We start from the raw sequence: 23753 nt of genomic DNA, 5'->3' as shown, positions 1-23753 counted from the left end.
AAGTTCTCTCTGTCTGGTTTATCTGCAACTCCTACGTTCGTCTTTGTTGTTCCTTATGCTCTCTCCCTCCCTCCCTCCCTCTACCTTTCCCTCTCCTTACCCCTCACCCTGTGTGTGTGTGTGTGTGTATGTGTATTCTGCATATTCTCCGATGTGGGTAGCAGAGGTGGTGTTCAGCAGGTTCTGACCCGTTCTGGAGAACCGGTAGCGGAAATTTTGAGTAGTTCAGAGAACCGGAAAATACCACCCTTCTGACTGGAGATTTTACAGTATCCTTCCCCTGCCGCCTCCACCAAGCCACGCCCACAAAACCGTTAGTAAAAAAAATTTGAATCCCACCACTGGTGGGATGGTAGTAAGCATAACATTTATCTAAATTGGTACAGTTTTGATCCTAAACTTTAAAGAGTGGCCAACCATATTAAATACAATCTTGATTGTTTTCTTGATTGTTTTCTATTGAATAAAGCAGTCATACTCACACAGGTCCAGGGCAGTTCTTGGGAGGGTCCATTCTTCCCCCACTGGTAACAAATTCTAACACTTCCTGGTTGGTTTTACATGGATAAGGCATATAGCCCAAGGAGAAAATCTCCCAGAGCAGCACTCCAAAGGACCTAATGTGAATGAATCCAGAGTATTATCCTTTTGGTTAGCAACATTAAAGCTTTATCCCAGTCTTTCCCCTTGCTTCCCAACCAATCCTCCTATTGTTTATGGACAGAGAGCTAGCAAAATAATGTTTCCACCAACCACAGTCCCTGCCAACTTTTGTTCATCTTTAAAAATGTGATTTAGCTTGTAATCCTATCTGCAGGTAGCTGGGAATAAGTCTCCTGAATGCTTTGAATGGACTTCTCAGCAGTTATGAAGCCAATTCCACAGATTAGGATTAAAGCAAAATATTTACCAGGTGTCTGTCTTGGAAGTGAAGATGCCTTCCAGGAAAGCTTCTGGAGGCATCCACTTGACTGGAAGCATGGCTCGCCCGCCTTTGCGATAATAGCTTGCCCTGGCCAAGTAGAAAAAGAAGATGTTTTGTACGGCAACAAAAAGATCCCCCCTTTCCTTCTTCCCTGCATTTTCACTGCAAGACTGCATTTCACACAAGTAAGTCTGAATGTCTGTTCCTAAAATGAAACGTTCACTAGCATCAGTAAATAAAGTGCCCATTATTCACCTTCCTTCCTATTCCATGGATTACTGCTAGATAATGTCTCTACTACTGCATAATCAAGTAAAAGTGCTGTGGATTGCTCTTTCAATTTAATCTTGTTTGACATTTTTTCACATTGAAATAAACTTAACAGATAACAGATAATCAGAGTTGGAAGGGACCTTGTAGGTCATCTAGTCCAACCCACCGCCCAAGCAGGAGACCCTACACCATTTCTGACAGATGGCAGTCCAATCTCTTCTTGAGAGTCTCAAGTGATGGCGCTCCCACAACTTCCGAGGGAAAGCTGTTCCACTGATTGATTGTTTTCACTGTCTAAAAGTTTCTCCTTGTTTCCAGGTTAAATCTCTCCTTGTTCAGTTTCCATCCATTATTCCTTGTCTGGCCTTTGGGTGCTTTAGAAAATAGCTCGACCCCTTCCTCTCTGTCGCAGCTCCTCAAATATTAGCAGACTGCTACCATGTCTCTCCTGGTCCTTCTCTTCACTAGACTAGCCATGCCCAGTTCCTGTAACTGTTCTTCACATGTTTTAGTCTTCCCTTCTCCTTACCTGTAGATATCTCGGGCCATTCCGAAGTCACCGATTTTGGCTACTCTCCCAGAACCAGAACAGGTCAAAAGGCAATTCCTTGCAGCTATATCCCTTTAAAAAAAGTAACACGTGTACAAAGTGGAACTTAGTAATATTTAATATTTAAGTATTAGGTAAGTGCTCACTTTTTGCAAGAACAGCTGTTGTTCTCCCAGCACTTTATTACATTCAAACAGTCAAATCCCCTGAATAGCTTTTTTCATAGGGTGCAAAATCAGGGGTGGGATTCTACCAGTTCGCACCTATTCGCTAGAATCCGTTGTTTACATTCTAAGCAGTTCGGAGAACCGGAAATTACTGGCCTAATCCTGTTAGGAAGACAGGAAGGAAACATTCTGGTGTTGCTTACAGAAACTGCCTCTCCATTAACCCTTATTACATTCTTGGAAGGACTAGACTTTCTGTCTCAGGAACTTTTCTGGAGTTTTTTCCCCCTGCTTTGCTGGTACTTTGCTTGTATGGAATGACCATTCAAAGTTACAATGGCACTGAAAAAAGTGACTTATGACTGTTTTTCACACTTATCACTGTTGCAGCATCTCCACAGTCATGAGAGGCCAGGCAAGGAGATGCGTGCCGCAATGTGAGCGATATTGAGTTGGCCACACCCAGCCAATAACATGACTACCAAGCCACACCCACTACCTAAGCCATGCCCAAAGAACCGGTTCTTAAAAATTTGAATCCCACCCCTGTGCAAGATCCACCACAGACCAACATAGTTCACAACGACACCAGTCTCAGCACCTATCCAATCTTCCTGATGCCAAAAAAAAAAAAAAATCTAATCAGGATTGGACTTAGGAAGTACAAGGCAAACCATCTCCACACTGTTGCTGAGAAAACTACATACTGCTGAGGGGCCCTTGCTGCTCTCTGAGCTTGGTTGTTTTCAATGGGTTGTTTCACAGGGCTTGTCGCTTGGAGGGCATAGCAGGGGAAAGATACTGTAAAATCCCCATTTCTACCCCACTCCAGGGGAAAGATACTGTAAAATCTCCATTCCCTCCCCACCCCACTAACCTGCTTTCCAGCTCTGTTCTCCTGTGCAGGGCAACAAAAGAAGACCTAGCCGATCAGTTGGGACTTGGGAGGTAGAAAATAGCTGGAGGCGGGGCCAGTCAGAGGTGGTATTCTGAACTACTCAAAATTTCTGCTACTGGTTCTCCAAACTGCTCAAAATTTCCACTACCAGTTCTCCAGAACTGGTCAGAACCTGCTGAATACCACCTCTGGTTGTTTTACTAGGTAAAGCAGTAAAAAAGCACCAAAGACCCCCTAATCAGCACCAAAAAGCATAAAAAACCCCTCATTTCAACCCTGAGCTACAAATATTCTCCTTTGTTGGTACATGCCATTGAGCTTGACCCAAGAGAAGTATTTTTTAAATGTGACATCTGAGGGAAATTACTAGATGCCAGAAATGTGCAAAATGTTTCTGAAGGTTTTCAGAGGGGCGTGGAACCCATAGTTTTGAAGGCTCATTTTAGCTTTCAAGAGGAAGCACATGCCCTTCTTTAAACAACTGAAGCAGTTGCTAAATTAATCCTTCGTTAATTTAGTCACTGCTTTAAGTACATGGACATATTCTTGTCCCCTATTATTTGCAATGTTCTCAAATTTCCTTGGAAAGGTTAGGAGTAACTCAAGAGAAAGAGCTGGAACATTCCTTAAATGGCATCTCTGAATTGTCTACCATATTTTAATTTAACTACTTGATTTATTTTGCATTTAATTTAATTTAATTTAATAGCCCAGACTGGAATTGCCAGTTGAACAGTGTTATGCATCAAACCAGATTTGGATCAGTTTTCTTTTAATGTGATGAATAATTCAGGATCTTCCTTCTCCACCGTAGGTGATCTGCTCACCTAATCCCAATAATTATAGTCTTAAAATTGTCTGAATTAATAGCAAATACAAATTTCACCGTGAGCATTTTTGTTTTTAAAAAAGCTTGATAAATGCTCATTTTCTAAAGTTAATTTGAAAAGGAAATTGAAAAGAAGGAAAACAGGGATTATATGAAATTGTTTCAATTCATCACCAATCTGACTCCTGCTTATGACAGATGCCTCAGGAAATGAAGAGAAAAAGCTTGGTCCTTCTTTGCCACCCTGTGATAAAACAGTCAATATACGTGGCCAATACAGACTTTGTAATTTAAAGCAGAGATAGGTAGCATGCACTCTTCCAGATAGTATGGAATTGCAACACGTATCAGCCCTGTCCAACATACATGACACTGAAGAAGGACATGAAGTGCAGTCTAACAATATTTCTAAACATGCTTTGCTAGTTGTAAATTTTGGGAGGTTAACCTCTTCTATGAGGCCCCCACATTGCAGAAAGCTATCCTCTCCAAATGCAGGAGTGTAGTCAATTCAGTATTAGCATCTTTGTCATATTTACAGGCAACCCCTTTATTACTGGGATGTGGCTTACACTTTGCACCTTGCTGATAGCTAGTAATTTCCCTCAGATATCACATGTTTTCTCAGCATATGGAAGTGATTTCCCTTCCCTTCCACTAATATGGAAGTGATTTGCCCTGCACCAAATCTAATCCTGTTTAGCTTTTTGGGAAACAGGCAAGGTGGAAGGGAAGAGATGCCTTCTTAGTCTTCTGATGCAACACTGCCATCTTGTGGAAACTGGAATATTAAAGGTAGTATCTGATGAATGTTTACATACATATAAAACATATTACATATAAAATATTTTATAGTTACATATAAAACATATTGCATGTAACATGCCTTGCAGCCAGGGACATAATTACTTTCTCTGTATATTCTGGCACTGGCAGGTACCTATCTGAATCCCTAAACAGAATCAGAAGTTTGACTTCTTTATTGGGGAGAATGACGCACAGCTTCTCTTTGAAAAAAATGAAAGAACAAAAAAAATTGAAAATATAAAAATTGCATTTGGCTTTTTGACATAAGTTTTAATTTATTATTTTATATAATTTACCTTACCTGTTTTATACTGGATATGTTTTAATATTATTAATATTGCTCTTGGACAGTAAATAATACAGATCACACTGTAATTACATAAGTTACTTGAGATAGTACCAAGTAAGGCTACCACAGGTAGCTGCTGTTAATCTCAGAAAATCTCAAAGTAGAATGCTGAGAATTCTGCTTGAGATTTTTAGAAAGTCATGATTCTTCCAAATATCCATGGAATGAGGTTTTTATCTGTTTTGAAATAGACATTTGGATGCCTCCAAAAGTACCCATCCTAATATTAATATACTTTATACAGCTTTTCCATCTTATTGTCCTTCCTGGATATTTGTTTAAAAACAAAAGACAGATGAAGTGTAGGAAGGCATTGGACAATTACTAGTGAAGGAACTCCTCAGTGAAACAGCACAATATCAGCACAATTATCAGTGGATGCTCTAATCACAAGTTGCCACATTTCTGTGATAAGAAATTAGAAGTACACATTGTCAATGGAGATTCTTAGTCATCCAGGTCACATTGTCTCAAAGGTGCTTTTTCAGTGAGAACTTGGATGCAAAACAAAACATCTTCAAGCAAAACCAAAAATGGTCAGTTTCTTCTTTAAAAAGCACATTAGGGTCAAGCACAAGATTTTTTTTTTCCCCAAGTGACACAACATGGGAAATATAACCTTATGTAGGACTATTGATTGAAAAAAAAAAGATATGCATAGGAACCCAACATAGAAAAAGCATGTCTTAATCATTATGTGGAAGAACTTTACCTACCGGTGAATGAAATGGTTCTCCTCAAGATATTTGCAACCACAAGCAATGTCCCTGGCAATATTCAGCAAGTCCAGCATTGTCAAAGCAGATGGCTGATTCTGTATGGCATGCCATCAAGAGTGACAAAGAGGAAAGCAAAGAAAATTAAATTCAGTGAGTCCTTGTTTAGCAACTGCCTCCTTTAGTGACCATTCACAATTAGAATGATCATGAAAAAGTCAATTTCACAACCGATTCTTGGATGGATGACCTTCGCAGGTCATAAATATAAAGCAAAAGTCAGTTGAAGTAAGATCCTAAGCACAATGGCAGTTTCACTTAGCCACAACTTTGTTTAATGACTGAGTTCTCAGTTATGGTCATTAAATTGCCCAGAAGATCATTGGTTGCCCTCTCCCCTCTTTGAAAGAGTTTTATAGCTCCCGCTGCCTTAAGAAAGTTCAAAACATTCTCAAAGATCCATCTCATCCTGGGAACAGGGGTGGGATTCTACAGGTTCACACCTATTCGCTAGAACCGGTTGTTAACATTCTAAGCAGTTCGGAGAACCGGTTATTAGAAGAAATTACTGGCCTAATCCTGTAAGGATGGCAGGAAGGAAACATTCTGGTGTTGCTTATAGAAAACTGCCTCTCCATTAACCCTTATTACATTCTTGGCAGGACTGGACTTCCTATCTCAGGGACATCTCTGGAATTTTTCCCCCCTCCTTTGTTGGTACTTTGCTTGTGTGGAGTGACCATTCAAAGTTACAATGGCACTGAAAAAAGTGACTTATGACCGTTTTTCACACTTATGACTGTTGCAGCATCCTCACAGTCATGAGAGGCCAGGCGAGGAGATGCGTGCCTCGATGTGAGTGATGTTGAGTTGGCCACACCCAGCCAGTCACATGACCACCAAGCCACACCCACCAACTAAGCCACGCTCACAGAACCGGTTGTTAAAAAAATTGAATCCTACCCCTTCCTGGGAACCCTTTTTTTGAACTATTACCATCTGGCAGATGGTACAGAATAATAAAAACAAGGACAAACAGGCTGAAAAACAGCTTCTATCCCAGGGCAGTAGCTCTTTTGAATTCTGCTGTATAGTGCAGTGTTGGTGTGGTGTCGGGGGTTTCTGGTTCAATGTGTGAAGGGTGAAGGATGTGTGTTTGTGTTTGTTTTCATGGTCATGGTCATGATGTGCACTGAAGGTGATGTTTTGATTTCGTTGTATGAGGTACAATGACAGTAAAGTAAACTAAAACTAAATGAGGATTACTTGCCAGTCAAGGAAGTGAGAAAAAACTATTCACAATGTTTAATTGTGCCCAGGTTCTATTTGAAATGTCACTCTCTCCTGGTTCAGAAATTGAAAAGAGATAGGGAAATATTGACCTTGCTTACAAATGTCAGGTACAATGATCTACTTCAGCTCAGAACTGATGTCCCTTTCAGATGGAAGTATAGTTTGTTTCTGTCCCACTTCAAAGAACAAATAAAAATAGAGGGAACAGGAACCAAATTAAAAGTGGAAAAGCTGTCTCTCTCTCTCTTCCTCCCTCACTGTGCCTTATGCCCTGCCAGCTCAAGCCAAGAAAGAGGGTGCTTTCCAGAAAAAATAAACATCTCTTCTGTTATTTTTCTGAAGCACTACATGCTTATTATACACCATATCCTGGGGTGCGTGTTTCAAGTAAGAGGGAAATGTGACTTTTGAAGCTTTTCTTTTTTGGCTCAAGAGTGTCTAATGCCAATCCCACAAACTTTGTTATGCATGTAGAAACTCAGCTAGGATCATGCAGCATGCTAACCCATGGCATGAGGTAATTTTAGAACCACAAGGCAATCTTTTTGATGATTAGGGGAAAAAAGTTACAGAGAAGGGAATTACAATGAAATGTGGAAGAGAGTGGTTTGATTAGAGTTGTACAGTTAACTGCCAAGGAGAGGAAGGCAGACATATACATACTTCATGTTTCCTGGTTTTTATATTCTTTTTCCTTTTTCTATCGTTTCTGTTCGTCTATTCTTTTTCTCTTTCTCACATTTTACTTTATTATTGTTCTCTCTTTGAATGTATTTCTTATATAAAATACAAAGTTATCTATCTATCTATCTATCTATCTATCTATCTATCTATCTATCTATCTATCTATCTATCTTTTACTTTTAAAAAAAGAGCACAGTATGTCTATCTTTATACATAAGAGGGTGAAGGATGCAAGTACTAAAGAGTTACTGTGCAGAAAGATAGGTGGCTAATAAATTTTACAAATAAATAAATCAATCAATAAATAAAAAGACAAATGTAGAACTGAAGCACCTTTTTATTAGAGATGTCCCAAACTTTGTTCTACCACCCTTGGTTGATGCCACACTTAAAACCTGGCCAGGCAAATTTCAGAAAGAACAACCCACACTTCCAAACTCAGCCATGTTTTTGTAATATATGTATAAAATACCATACTTGTAGTTAATCCAATGTGCGGATAAGACAAACCCAATTTTGGAGGTGAATTTTGAAGGATCTCTGGTGTTCTCCGAGCTTGGTGGTTTTCTTGCAGATGCTTCATTATCCAAACTAGGTAACATCAACAGTGCTAATCAGTGCAGTGGTCTAGTACTGATGATTTACCTAGCATGGGTAATGAAATGTCTGTGAGAAAACAACCAAGCTCAGAGAGCACCAGGGACCCTTCATTTCAACACTGAGCTACAAATATTCTCCTTTATTGGGGTCTATTTTGGCAACTAAATTTTTTGGCTTATCCATCAGTACAGGTAATACTTGTTAAGTGACTGCAATTGGGGCTGGCAACTTCATTGTTAAACAAAGCTGTCACTAAGTGAAACCATCACTATGCTTATCATCTGACATCATCTTTCTTTTGTTTTACAGACCTACAAAGGTAAAGATGGGTCATAAGGTCACTTTTTCATCATCATCGTAATAACTTCAAACGGTCACTAAACAGTCACTAAAGCTGCATATATGGTAGCTACTTTATTCAAGCTGCGTAATCATGTGAAAACAAATCCTGTTTCAACAACTCATTGGATGCCAGAGCAGGAAAAGGTTGGGAAAAGGGAGAGCTGACTCACCTCCCGAGGCCGATTCTTCCGTAGGAAGCTCTTCATGTCTCCTCCAGTCATCAGCTCCAAAAGGATAAAACGAGGCAACGTTTGCAGGCTCACCCCAATGCACTGCACTATATTCTGGTGACTGAACTTACTTCAGATTAGCCACCACACAGCAGCAAAACAGAGGAGGGGAAAAAATGATATTGGTCTTTGATAGCAACCAAGATAATCTCTGGTTAAATTCTGGTTAATTGCAATTCTATGCAGTGAGTGATTTCAGACCTCAGATGTCTACTATCAGACTCCTTAAAGGCCTATAGACAATGATTGATTATATTAGAGGGTAAATGTTGAGTAGGGTAGCTCCTTGTTACCACTTCCCACATTGATTCTTGCGTATGTTAAATTTCCCAGCTTTTTTCGTGTAATCTATGGAGGCCACCAACACTCCATTCTTAAAAGTTGGCAACAAATTATAGCAGTAGAGGTCTTGACTTTTTTTTCAGAAACATAACTGCACAAACGGGAGCACTAAAGCCGTGATAAACATTGGACACTTATTTTAATAAAATAAAATTCTAGTTTTTCAAAAAGTATATTAGGTCCTAAAAAATAGGTGACCGGTCTTATCTATGTGCTTGAGAATATAACTTAGCTAAAAACCAATCTCATTCTTCATTGCAAAATGGCACAGTGGTTATGGTATTTGGATTTGGGAGACTCAAGTTAAACCCTCTTCAACCATGGAACTCACTGGTTGACTTTGGGCCAATCCCATTCTCTCAGTTCACTTTCCCCCTCAAAGTTACATGGTAATCAGGGATGATTACCATGTGAATCACTTTGATTTATTGAAGAAACTGTTACTATGAATATGACAAGTAAATTAGACCAAAAAAAATAATGCTGCTGAAATTGAAATGGAACAATCTCTGCCCAAACCACTAGATTTAAGCTTGTCTCAATTGCCATGATGTCGATAGCTTGTTAGTCCACCCGAGCTTCCCATGACCCCAGGGTTACTATTGATAATAGGAAAAGCAGATATGCTTTCCATACTTAGATGGAAAATGTTTACAGATGAAACTCGAAAAATTAGAGTATCGTGCAAAAGTTCATTTATTTCAATAATGCAACTTAAAAGGTGAAACTAATATATGAAATAGACTCATTACATGCAGAGCAAGATAGTTCAAGCCGTGATTTGTCACAATTGTGATGATTATGGCTTACAGCTTATGAAAACCCCAAATCCACAATCTCAGAAAATTAGAATATTACATGCAATTAATAAAACAAGGATTGTACATAGAACAATATCGGACCTCTGAAAAGGATAAGCATGCATATGTACTCAGTACTTGGTTTGGGCCTCATTTGCAGCAATTACTGCCTCAATGCGGTGTGGCATGGAAGCTATCAGCCTGCTGAGGTGTTATGGAAGACCAGGATGCTTCAATAGCGGCCTTCAGCTCTTCTGCATTGTTTGGTCTCATGTCTCTCATCTTTCTCTTGGCAATGCCCCATAGATTCTCTATGGGGTTCAGGTCAGGCGAGTTTGCTGGCCAATCAAGCACAGTAATCCCACAGTCATTGAACCAGGTTTTGGTGCTTTTGGCAGTGTGGGCAGGTGCCAAGTCCTACTGGAAAATAAAGTCAGCATCCTCATAAAGCTTGTCTGCGGAAGGAAGCATGAAATGCTCCAAAATCTCCTGGTAGACAGCTGTGTTGACTCTGGACTTAATGAAGCACAGTGGACCAACACCAGCAGATGACATGGCTCCCCAAATCAACACAGACTGTGGAAACTTCACACTGGACTTCAAGCATCTTGCAGTGTGTGCCTCTCCATTCTTCCTCCAGACTCTGGGTCCTTGGTTTCCAAATGAGATGCAAAAGTTGCTCTCATCAGAAAAGAGGACCTTGGACCACTGAGCAACAGACCAGTTCTGTTTTTCTTTAGCCCAGGTAAGACACTTCTGATGTTGTTGTTGTTGTTCAGGAGTGGCTTGACAAGAGGAATATGACATGTCCAGGATCCATCTGTGTGTGGTGGCTCTCGATGCACTGACTCCAGCCTCAGTTCACTCCTTGTGAAAGTCCCCAGCACTTTTGAATAGCCTTTTCCTGACAATCCTCTCCAGGCTGTGGTCATCCCTGCTGCTTGTGCACCTTTTTCTTCCACACAATTCCCTTCCACATAACTTTCTATTAATGTGCTTTGATACAGCACTTTGGGAACATCCAACTTCTTTTGCAATTACCTTTTGAGGCTTTCCCTCATTATGGAGTGTGTCAATGATGGTTCTCTGCACAACTGTTCAGGTCAGCAGTCTTTCCCATGATTGTGATTCCTACTGAACCACACCGAGAGACCATTTAAAGGCTAAGGAACCCTTTGCAGGTGTTATGGCTTAATTAGCTGATTAGAGTGGGACACTTTGAGCCTAGAATATTGAACCTTTTCACAATATTCTAATTTTCTGAGACTGTGGATTTGGAGTTTTCATGAGCTGTAAGCCATAATCATCACAATTATGACACATCATGGCTTGAACTATCTTGCTTTGCATGTAATGAGTCTATCTCATATATTAGTTTCACCTTATAAGTTGCATTATTGAAATAAGTGAACTTTTGCACAATATTCTAATTTTTTGAGTTTCACTTGTATATCATCACATTCTGAAAAATAATGATCCCAAGATGGATGCCATCTGAACATAAGTATAATTAGATTTCCCAGTGAAGAAATGCTGACGTTAGTACAGAAAGCATGAATTGTTGATATGATTTGGCCTGTCATAACAATCCATAGTGTTAAATTGCTAGTAAACCTCTTATTGAGAAATCATACCACTAGGGAAAGAACAGGACTTAACACTCTTTGAAATTCAACCAAACTTTAAAATATATTTTTAGAGGTAGCCCTTTCCTTTTGTGTAAATAAATTTGCAGATGGAACCATATTGGCTATAGTATATTTAACTTACCCATGGCAAAACAGCCATTTTATGACATTAAATGACACACATAAACATACAGTTCTGAGCAACCAACTCATTATTGCTGTTTGTACAATCAATGTATTTAATGTTGTGTTTGTTTTGGCCTTCAGACAGGGATTCTTATGAATTCTGGGTGTGGAGAAACTTAATTACTTTTCCTGTGTTGTAAAAAGTAAAAACATAACTCTCCCTCAAGTGAAGCTTGAAATATAAGTATCTATAATTCATTTATTTAAATAATTAAAGTATAATTTATAATTAATCAAAACAATTCTCCCTGCTTCTTGTTCCAAAATGATTAAATTATTTTATTGAAGTTCTCTTCTACAAAGAGACAATAGTTACCCAACAGAAAGAATATCCATGAATATATAACAATCTCATGCATTTATCAATAATTGGAATTGTGACTTGACTGTTTTATTGGTTATTTATTCATATTTGAATTTTCTGACTTGTAGAGTTACATGCAGCCCAATATGCAAGCCATGCTGGGGTTGAGTCCAGATTTTTCATTCTCTCTTTGGGAGTATCCCTGGCAAGGATCTTTTTTTGGGTTTTGCTAGATTATTTGCAGGAAATAGGAATGGCAAATGTTACCACAGTCAAGGTAATAGAAATCATCCCAGTTTACTGAGATGGATACATCACCTTTGATTAGAGAAAAGTCACAAGCTATATTTATTGGTGACTAGAAGTTTCTAATAGATTTTTTTTTTTTGCATGAAAAAAATAAACTTGTGATTTATGCTTTGTTGATTAGACAGGGCAGATTATAAAAAGAAAAGTATTATTATATAACATATATATGTGTGTGTGTGTGAGTGTGTATGTATGTATGGATAGTATTCAGCCAGGTGTGTTAGGAAATTGTTAGGAACACAACTAAACAGCACACACCCCAAAATCAAATTCACCATGGAAATGGAAACAAACAAACAACTACCATTCCTAGATGTACTAATTACAAAAAAAACAGATGGCACACTAGGACATACCATATACCAGAAAAACACACACACCAACCGCTACCTCAACGCCCAATCCCACCACCACCCAGCACAGATAAACTCCGTGGCCAAAAGACTAATTGCCAGAACCAAACGCCTGGCAGAAAAGACACACATAAAGACTGAATTATGCACCCTGACTAAAGTACTGACAACCAACGGCTTCCACAAAAGCAAAATCACAGGCCTGATCCAAAAAACCACACTGAGACATAATGGAGACCTAGAAGATGAACAGACCTATGGAACAGCTGTCCTGCCCTACATAAGAGGTACTACAGACAAAGTCAGTAAGATACTACACAGGCATCACATCAAGACTGCCTTCAAAACAGACAGAAAAAATAGCAGCCATCCTAAGAAACTCCAAAGATAAAATTGACCTGGAAAATCAAGGCATATATGAAGTCCCCTGTACATTATGCCCTGCCACATACATTGGACAGACCAATAGAAGGATAAGTACCCGCTTGGATGAACACAAAAATGCAGTAAAAAAGCTGGAACACACTTCCTTATTAGTCCAACACATGAAAGCCACAGGTCATAGCATCGACTTCAATGGCACCAAAACCCTAGCCACTATAGAAAACCCCAGCTACAGAATTATCAGACAAGCCATAGAGATTGAAAAAAGACCTGAAAGCATGAATAGAAGAGATAACTCCACCAGACTGTCAATTATCTGGAAGCCTGCACTCACAAACAAAAAAATCTCCACACCACAAGCCAAGCAAATACCTGGGCACAAACAGAACCCCCCCAATTCCTCTAGCTCAAACACACCCCAACCAGGCACCCAGATGAAGCCTAGCTTCCTAATAAATGATGGCTGTCCATTTACTCGGAGCCAAACCACACTAAAAACCTTCAATACAGGAAACAAAATGTTGCCAGCCAATCAAGACAAAAAAAAACAACAACACTACAAAACAGACAGAAGACATTAGAAACACCAATCAAGCAGAACACAGCAAACTCCAAGACCAATAAACACAGACCAAGACTCCCAACCAATCAGGATGAAGAAAAAACCATTCTGGCACAGCAGTAGGCTAGCCTCAAATTTAAAACTGAAACCACTGTAAAAGTCTGACTCACAGATGAACACAACACAGAAGCCTGATGATGGCAGATGAGATTCTGCCGAAACGTTGCTACAACTTTAAAAGCACAACTACAATGACGTGGGAAAATACCCGAACAAAGCTGAATACCATACATGTAAGTACCCACGAAAACTTAACACACACACACACACACACACACACACACACACACACACATGTATGTATGTATTATATAACATACACACATGGTAATAACATATTAGAAAGATTAAAATATGTAGTTGTAGTTATAATTGCTGTGAAGAATACTGCTTTTTAATATCTTCTCCCCCTGTTTTTCTTTATTTTTTCTTCTCTTGCACTTTTTTGCTTTCTTTTTTGCTTTCTCTTTTTATTCCTTACTTTATATTACTTTTTATGAGTGTAGTTTGGGTGTGTTTGTATAGGATTTTAATTCAAAAAATAAATTAAAAATGCACCCCAGGGATAGAAGTTTGCTTCTTGATGGAAGGAGCCCAGCTTTTAAGGTATCCAACCCATGAAGCTTTTCAACATTATAGGAGGTCAGCTCACTTATCAACTATAATTGCATCTTTAACTGAAGAATTTAGCCAAAAAGGGTTTCAGGAGAGTATGGTTTAGCAAACGACTGCAGAGGCCTTAGAGTTGGCTGAATTTCCTCTTAGGCCTTGTGCACAACCTCCCCAACTTCATCCTGAAGTTCTTGAAAGACACCTCCATATCATGCAGCCTTTCCTCACCCCCAATCCTTAGCTAATGTGTTTTTTTCCTCTCAAAATGAAGCCTTCTCATCTGCAGGATGTAGGGTGATTCAGCTGCAATTGAGCTGACAGTGCAATACCAAGTGGGATCTGCCCAGCTCCTATAAACTGTTTTCAGCTGCTGGGGGCACACTCCACTCCCCGCAGTCATCCACAGAGGGTAGGGGCTGACAAACAGGATGCCTGGTTTTATGACGCTTTGAAGTAATGTTTACTCTTCCCTCCCATATCCTCTGTGTAACATGGGTTGGCAGATTGCGCAGAGGAGCAACACTTGTTGATGGGAGAGTATCCTTTTGTTTCAACCAGTTTCATCCACCAGTGCAGTGTGTTAGCTTGTTACATGGGGGATCTGAGAGGACAGAGTAGTTTGGAGAACCAGAGGAGCAAATACCACCTCGGACTGGAGATTTACAGTATCTTTCCCCTGCTGCATTAACCAAGCCATGCCCACAGAACCAGTAGTAAAAAAATTTGAATCCCACTACTGGGACAGAGTATAATGGAAGTCATACTTTCACCTCTCAGATAGGCAGTATTGCTATCATCCTACTCTCATGGATCAGGTAGTCACTGCAGGTAATCGAGGGATGGGTAGGGTCTTATCAGTAAGGCAAAAGCAGAAGTCCCCCAGCCACCCCATTGGTCAGGCTCTAACAGACTGCTAAACCCACGACTCTAGCCATCTGGCAGAACTTCCCTCCTCATCAGCTTTCAGGAAAGTTTTTCTTGCCAACAGGGTAACATATCAATCATGCACCTCCACTTTGCTGCAATAAACTGTTAAGACCTCAGCCCTCAGACTTTCATTCATGAAGCAGTTGTTACTAAGGGTTATGGGGACAGATCAAGTTTGTTATGGGATATCGCTTTATAAAGCCTCAGTAAGAGCATACCTGCATCCAGTTTTGGTCACCACATCACAAAAAAAAAATATGTTGAGACTTTGGGAAGAGTGCAAAGAAGAGCAACTAAGACGATGAAAGGCCTGGAGTCTAAAACATATGAAGAACGTTTGCAGGATTTGGGTTTGACTAGTCTAGAGAAAAGAAGGAGTCGGGGGACGTGATAGCAGGATTGCAGTATTTGAGAGACTGCCTCAAAGAGGAGGAGGTCAACTTATTTTCCAAAGCATCAGTGGGCAGGACAAGAAACAATGGACGGAAACTAAACAAGGAGAGAAGCAACCTTTGGAATTGAGGAGAAACTTCGTAACAGTGAGTACAATTAACCAATGGAACAGCTTGCCTTCAGAAGCTGTGGATGCTTCTTCACTGAAGGTTTTAGAGAAGAAACTGGACAGTCACTTGTCTGAAATGGTATAGGGCAGGGATGTTTCCTGCTTGAGCAGGGGGCTGGACTAGAAGACCTCCAAGGGCTCTTTCAGTCCTGTTCTGATTCAGGATTCATATGAAACCAGCTGTCTAGAAGTGCTTTTAGATATTCCTTTTAGAAATGTTATTTCTAAAAGTGTTATTTGGAGAGATGGTGAAGAGGGGAAAAGAAAACTAAGCTGACAAAGGCACATTTTGGGAGAACAGTCCTGAGAAAAACAAGGAAAAAAAAATCATGAGGACAAAAAAACCATCATTTTCCAATCCTGTTTTGGCTATGATTTCTGAAGCTTCCCTTCCTTGCAGCTGGTGTGGCCTGTCTTCAATAAATGCATCCTGTATATTCCAGACTTAGGAATTTGTGTTTTAAACTCAGGAACTTTAAAAAGCATTAATTTTTCTTATAACATAGGATACACTTGCTCAGCATTGAATAATTAAAGGAATACTCCATTGCCACTTAATTGGATAATGTCTCGTTTTCTTGAAAGCTGGAAATAGATAACCATAAGGACATATTTGAAAGCATCCACTGGACACATGTTTTAAAAAATGCAAGTATGCACAAGTCCTTCCATTTGGAAGGGATGCTGTCATCTCTGTTGGGTCTCAGCCACTTGTCGGAGCCAAAGAGGAAAGCAATCTCTTACAAATGGCTCTAGGAATGTTTTTCATGCCACGCATTTAGGGAGAGGCAGATAGCAATTAAAGCTGATCAGCTTATAGCTATAAATCTAGGTACTTTTCTGATGTGCAGAAACCTGCTGGAATTTTCCTAAAGATGTGTCTCATTTCTATTAAAAAAAAGTGTGTGGATGTGTGTGTGGGTGCGTGGGGAGTACAATTTTGAAACTGTCTGTCATGAAGAATTAATTCAGTCTTTGGGTTCTCCTGGGATGCTGAAGCACCTCTTTTTTTCAAGCTATTTTCCAACTTTAATTGGAAATACTATAGCCAGTTCCTGAAGATGTGTTGGTCTGTAGATCCAACAATTCCCAGTCAGCATGGTAGGCAGGAGCTCTGCGTAATGGTAATGTTTATACTCCATTTTCTGAACTCTTCCTTTATACCCTAAGTGCCACAGAAATAACACTGCCTAGGTGGAGAAGATGTCTCTGACCAGAATTACCTTGAAAAGCTAAGCAAAGTCACATATAGAAAATATTTGGATACAAGACAATCAGGAATTGGGAAGTTAAAAAAAAAAATCTTAGCAGAAAGCAGTGGCAAAACATTTAATATTGACAACAAAACTAGATGGGCACTTACTGAATCCTGAGCCCAATTAAAAGGAGACCTGAATACAGTGTGATTAAATAGCTACTGACATCTATTAAAATATGTAACTAATAACATGTAGAGATGAGGAAGGTGTCCAGTGCTGACCAGTCCAATCCTTTTACATGAGTATATTCTCTGCATGTGGCACCTATCTGGGAGTGACTCGTGTTCTAGCACTGTCTTGTGTGAGCATTCATGTTTATATTGCAACTCTCATGTAGACACCTTTTTATAGCCTGCTAAAAGAATTACTTCAAAGAAGCCCCGAAGGAATGAAATCAACTAGCTGATCCTTCCCCATATGATGATACATGAAAGTAATGGTTCTTGAATTCAAAAGGACAGGAAGAAGATGTCCAACTAGCTACTTAGGTGGGTCTCTACTAAGGATGGCTGAAGTTCCCAAAGGAACTTCATTAGACTTTTTGAAAGAAATATATTAGCAGTGGTCATATTGATATTATCTAAGAAGTCATCTCTGGACCCCCTCAGTATTAAATAACTTTTGCCCAGTATCTAAAAGTCATGTACTGGAAATAAAAGATGATATGTACATATTTTGATTTTTAATAATAATTGTACTGAAGATTGCAGTAGTACAATGAAAACTAATACAAATTACAAAAATAAAATGAAAAAAATGAAATGTGCAGAGAGAGAAAGAGAAAAAATAGAACAGAAAATAGTAGAACTATAATAGTGAAAGTATAACAAACAAAAAGAAATATAGTATATAAAGAAAGACTTCCCTATCACAAAAGTATAAACAATTTTAAGAACTTATCACCTTCTCTTAAAATACAGCAGATGATCTTTTACCTATGAACAGATCCTTCAAACCTCCTCATTTAGTCTTGATCAGCAAAAATCCATGAAGGGTTATCAGAAATAACAAGATATCAGTTTTAACCTTGATCAAATAAATCCACTTTATATTATTTCCTTTTATTTTTAACAGTCTTGATTTTTAATCCCTTCAAATCATGTCCTAGACTTTGTTTAGTTTTCATTTTTTTTCTTTGTCCCTTTTCACAAATCCTTCAGAACTTTGAAAAGTCTCTTCTGTAAATCCAGTACAGGAGAGTCATCCAAATCATTCTTTTGGTTTGCCTTTTGTGTATCCCTTGTAATTATTAAGACATTAGCTGGTTTCATTTGCAAATCCAGTATAGTATCTTTATTCTTAAAGCTTGTCATTTTTGAATCCACTTTCAAATTGGTCTCAATCTTGTCCAGTAAAACTTGTTCCTCTTCCATAACATCCTTTAAACATAGTTTATCTATAGAGGCAGATATTCCTAAAATTAATTTTTGGATCCAGTATTCAAAAATATCCTCCAACACATCCAATATTAAAGTGACTTGCTCCATTCTGTGTAAGACAAATTAAATATTCTTCCTCTTTCATTGTAATCTTTATTTCCTTTTGGTTTCTTGTAGTCTCCTGAGATCAAATTGTTCTATCATGTCTTCTTTAAAGAAGTCAAAACAACAGCCTTTTCTAATGTTACCCAGAGAGGTTTGGCTGGCCATAAAAACTATATCTGGTCACCAATTTCACTGCAATGTCGCCTCTACTCTTTTAGAGATGTGTAATTTGTCACGTCTCTACCAGAAGTCCTCAGTATGTACATACTTTGAATGAGTGTAAGTCAGAATTGCACTGTCAATATATAAAACTAGATTTCAGCAGCCTGCAAGTTTTTGCTCACTAGCTTCTTTCAGGACACTGTGAAGCTAGAATTTCTATAGGAACACTCTTAAAAGCTCTACTACCAGTTCTGGAACAGAACTAGTGACGTGTGGCTTGTATAATGCATACCTTATTACTTTCTTTTTAAAATTTATCCTGCTAGAATTCAAATTAAGTCTCTTGAAATGTGTTCTTAGTTATATCTTGTTCACCATGTTAACCTACAATCCTGTCTAAGAAGAAAGTTTCAAAATGCACCTGATTATCAGTGCTTCCATTAGGAAATCCATCTCATCCTGCTCTGAGGAGATTTCTGGCAAGGTCTGTAAAAATGAAAAAGAAAAACATGAATCCAATTGCAAAGGAAGTTTACTAGCAGGAGAAAATGGGAAGGCAGAACTCTAGTTTATTGAAACAACACTTTGGTTGTATTTAATTTATGCTGCTTCTCACCCGAAAACTAACAAAGTTGAAACTCAATTGAAACCCAATGGTTTGACTAAATCATTTAAAACAAATCCTGAAAACATGATTATAGAATTGATGTCAACTAAACGCTCCTGATATGGAAGATATAACACACAGAGATGTTCATTATTTGCCACCATTTACCTTCCAATTCAGAGCACAATGGTACAAATATAGGAGTAATTAAAGGGGGAAAACAGAGTTGAATGGGAATAGAGAGGATCTTTTTGCTGATGCCATCCTGATTTGGAAATGTCCTCCTTAAATAATTCATTAGCATTACTTTTTATATCTTTTTGATGTCAGATAAGCATGCCCTGTTTATTTATACTTTTTATCAAACATACTCATCAGTTTTAATCGCTTCTGTTCTTTTAACTGTTTAGGAAAGCGGATATTGCATTTTGGTGCACTGTGCTATGGTTATTTGTAAGATGCTCAGATGTTTGTAATAATGGAAACATCAGACAACATTTCAGAAATAAAAAAACCATAAAGAGAATGTAAAAGTGTCATGCCCCTGGTGGAGACTGACTCTGAGGGAGAGGAGGAACAGCCGACAGGGAGTGGAAGTGTGGCTCCGAAGGTTGTGGAGGAGGCTGGGGAAGGGCAGAGGCCGGCTGGGAAGTCAGAGAAGGACCCAGGCCCATCCCCTATCCATCCTAGGGCAGAGACATAGTCTACTGGGGAGGAGAGGGCCTTGATCCTCTTCATGGGCTGCAGATGTGACAACTGGATAAGAGGATGGACATGCGTACGGGTGAGTGCTGGAAAGAAAGTGTGGAAATATCTCTAGTTTATTGTTCCTCTCTAAGTTTGGCGTCCTTCCCAGTGTGTATTCTGATATCTGTGGACATCTTCAAGCTCTTATCTTGCCTGGTTTGTGTTGTTTTTTACTCTTTATAATTTAAATGGCATTTCTTCCTTCTTGTAACTGCTTGTGTAGGAATTTTTGGTCTCCAGTCAAGGATATTTGGAGTTTGGAAGCAAAATGAAGGAATAAAAGGAGCTTCACCTGTTTTTTGTCACTGTGTTTATTTTGTATCCCACCCTGGGTCATCACAAAAAGTCATTAGTTGTGATGATAGGTAGTACTGTCTAGCTAAGCATAATTGGTCTTGAAAAAACTAAGAAGGATCAGATATGGTTAGTTCTTAGATAAGACATTTTCCATGAAATCTGACTACTAAAGGCCACTATAGAAAGTTTTGAAAAATCCCAGAAGAAGGCAATAGGTACCCAGCAACATGGATGCGTCCATGAAGTTATCAAGAGTCAAACTTAGCTAATATTAGCTGAAGTCACTAACCTTGATAGCCACCTGTAGAGGACTGGAATCTCCTGTGATTCCTACCACTGTTCCTTTGTAAACTTCACCAAATGCCCCATGTCCAAGTTCCCTAAAGGGAGTGAGAAAACAAAAATGCACATTCACTTACTTTCTGTATCTACACCAAGCAAACACTTCTGACTACAAAAAGTTGAAAGCTCCAGGAACCATTGGAAATGTCAATTATATTATGTGTGTGTGTGTGTGTGTGTGTGTGTGTGTGTGTGTGTGCATGCACATGTGTATCAAGCATTGTTGACAAAACATGCATGCAGATAGCAGTAGCTTTTCATTAGCGTTTTCCCACAAAACAATTGCTTGGATTTAGAGCTCTCTCACTGAATTCAGGCTTTCTTTCCCGCACTACAATTAAAATTGTATGTCCAAATGCTAGCAAGAGCACAGTGCAGCTAAATCTTACTGAAGTAGAGAAATATTCTTTCGTGGAATCTCTTTTAGTTCACTGAAAGTGGCCGTCTTTCCTGCAAAGCTGTAGTTGGGGTTATAATCTGTCATGATGGTAGAAGTACGGATTTTGCTTAGGTTATAATCTGGATTCTGTAGATGGGATCTGGTTCCTTCTGGCATCTTTTTCTTTCGATGATAAACTGAAAAGAAAACATGAATGAGAATCTGAGAAGAAAAGAGAAGAAATTAAGCCATGTGGACGACAGATATAATAACATTCCAGAATGTTTGTCTCAAATTTTTTAGACTTACTTCTCTGTTAGTATTTTTAAATTTTGTTAATATTTTTTTTTGCAGAATTGTGTTAGCTTTTTTAACTGATCAGGCAACATACAAACATTTTTAGACTGTGACCTGGTCAAGAGCAGATAGTCATATTGGTGAAAGGAATAACCCAAATATTACACTTTTTAATAGTTCTAATTCTTCAGTAAACTGTGGATTCCTGGTTGCTTAAGAAATTGGTATAATATGGTATAATGGCAAGCTTCAAAATACAAACCTTTTCCTATCAGGGTGAAGCAAAAAATTCAGGGAAAAAACCCACATTGTATTCAACATTTAGCCTTCACAAACAGAACTCTCAGGGGTGACTTGAAAGGGGACTGTGAAGCAGATGGTAGATTAAATATACCACACAGAAATACATACAAGGCTGCAAATGGATTTAAACATTAAGTAGCTCCTTTTAGAAGAAAAGCATGTTTGCTTATTTAATCAGAAAGCTCTTCTAAAACATTTGCCTAGGCTTGAAAGCCAAAGATGAGATTTTAACTACAGATGAATTATTTCCCTTACTCATCAAAAAAAGACTGTAAGATGAAAAACCCATCAGTGTGAAACATACAAAGAGAGAAAAAGAGACACAGACACAAATATTATATATCATAGCTATTGTCTTACTAACTTCTATGTCCACTGAAATGTTGAATCTCTTTGGATTAGTTGGAAAATCAAACCATGTTTCCCCACATGGTTTTGAATGACATTCATCCCAAATGGAGTAATAAAGTATCACCTTGATTCACTGGACATTTTATAATATTAAAATAAAAAACAAGGCAATTTTTTAAAATTACCCTCTGCATGATGCAATGAATAACATCTCCTGGATCCATATCAAAATGCATGATATAAAGCCAACTATTTTGGCATATAAAACAGGAAATCCCATTAGTATCATCTCTTAGAATGAAAATGTAGAAATTACAAAGTAAATAACTAGTCATGTTCTGTCCTTCCGTGATACTTAACATAGTGCTTTAAATAGCCAACTTGTCTAACATCACAACTGTCCTATTCACACTAACAAACTGTGAACAAATCAGGAAACTTCACATGCTTTCAATTATTCCATTCCCTTGTTTCAAACAAAATGTTTAATGTGTAAGTCTATCTTTGGTCAATCAATTTACTGTTTTAGGAATCCTTAGTTCATTATTACTTTTTAAAAATCTAGTAGTTCAATGAGACAGTAGCTCCGTGTGAAAGCAAGCTGATCATGCTCCTTTGAAGTGTTCACCTTATTCTCCCACAATCATGATGGGTGGATCCAAACATGTTTTCAAACATGAAAAGAATTGAGATCCAGTGGGAACCTCCTATTGGTGGAAGAAGATAGATTTTCTTCATTCTGATTCTTTTTATGCATACACTCCCACTATCTCCATTGTGGTTCTAATGGTTCTCTGAAGAAACTTTTTAAAAAGCCACAGCAATCTGCACAGAAAGGAAAAATCTACAAAACTGCCCCTCATCGCAGTCCTCATCCTCTAACACAAACAAAACATTATTAAGTACTAATCTGTATTCAAAGCACTATTTATTGTACAGACCCCATCTCTAGTTTTTCAACCTTCCTTCCCAAGATCCTACATAAATCCTTGAAAAGGGCCAGAGATGTGAACAAATGAATTCAGATATGCACAAAATATAGCAGATGCAACTTACCAATTGATAGGCTACCACAAGTGAGAATCACAACAAGCACCACAATCACAGCAATCACTGTCAAGAGGAATGGAAGAGGCAAGTGCTCTTCTGGAATCAGTTCCCGGATAACTAGACAAAACACGATATGTAAACATTTAGATTTCAGTTTAGGATTTTAAACAGGGTTTCTTAAAAAGCTCAAGCACAAGATTAGAGCAAGAGTCTAGTCCAGTAATTCCTTTCCACCCTAACATCTAAGAAGAAGTTCATAAACAGAATGTAGCCAATTCCTTGTGATAGAAAACTGAAAGAAGAAAAACTGGGAGCAAAATTGTGTTCCCAAATTACTAGATATAATGTAGAGAGGACAAGGATGGGCTGTAGATGAACTAACAATAGTATAAATAAATTTATAAATTAATTATAATAAATAATTATTTATTATGCTGTAGTATTTTATAATAAATTAATAAAATTGAGTTTGTCTAGTTTAGGGAAAAGAAGGACTTGGGGTGACATGATAGCAGTGTTCCAATATTTGAGGAGCTGTCACACAGAAGAAGGGGTCAACTTATTTTCCAAAGCACCAGAAGGCAAGGCAAGAAACAATGGGTGGAAACTAATCAAGGAGAGAAGCAAACTAGAACAAAGGAGAAATTTCATGACAGTGAGAACAATTGACTAGTGGAATGGCTTGCATTCAGAACTTGTGCATGCCCCATCACTGGAGGTTTTTAAGAAAAGATGGAAAGTCTGAAGTGATATAAGATTGCCTGCTTGAACAGGGAGTTGGAC

General features: G+C 38.5%; 1 protein-coding gene across 2 annotated transcripts in view; it reads right to left on the bottom strand.

Moving 5' to 3' along the window:
- LTK (leukocyte receptor tyrosine kinase) overlaps nucleotides 1-23753 on the bottom strand; it is a 108877-nt gene that overhangs the window by 6329 nt on the left and 78795 nt on the right. For both annotated transcript variants that reach the window (XM_087921789.1, XM_087921790.1), the window contains 9 exons: nucleotides 22977-23087; nucleotides 20980-21166; nucleotides 20538-20628; nucleotides 19019-19083; nucleotides 8604-8733; nucleotides 5515-5612; nucleotides 1728-1820; nucleotides 911-1012; nucleotides 483-617 (listed from right to left, as the gene is read on the bottom strand). In XM_087921789.1, the coding sequence (XP_087777915.1) occupies nucleotides 483-617; nucleotides 911-1012; nucleotides 1728-1820; nucleotides 5515-5612; nucleotides 8604-8733; nucleotides 19019-19083; nucleotides 20538-20628; nucleotides 20980-21166; nucleotides 22977-23087 (1012 nt within the window). The remainder of the gene's footprint in view (nucleotides 1-482; nucleotides 618-910; nucleotides 1013-1727; nucleotides 1821-5514; nucleotides 5613-8603; nucleotides 8734-19018; nucleotides 19084-20537; nucleotides 20629-20979; nucleotides 21167-22976; nucleotides 23088-23753) is intronic.

The sequence above is a fragment of the Pseudonaja textilis genome, chromosome 1, assembly GCF_049901715.1.
Source record: "Pseudonaja textilis isolate UNSWEBS1 chromosome 1, rPseTex1.2, whole genome shotgun sequence".
In the NCBI taxonomy this organism is placed as follows: domain Eukaryota; kingdom Metazoa; phylum Chordata; class Lepidosauria; order Squamata; family Elapidae; genus Pseudonaja; species Pseudonaja textilis.
Note: the sequence above shows the minus strand (reverse complement) of the source record. Positions and strands in the feature narration are given on the sequence as shown.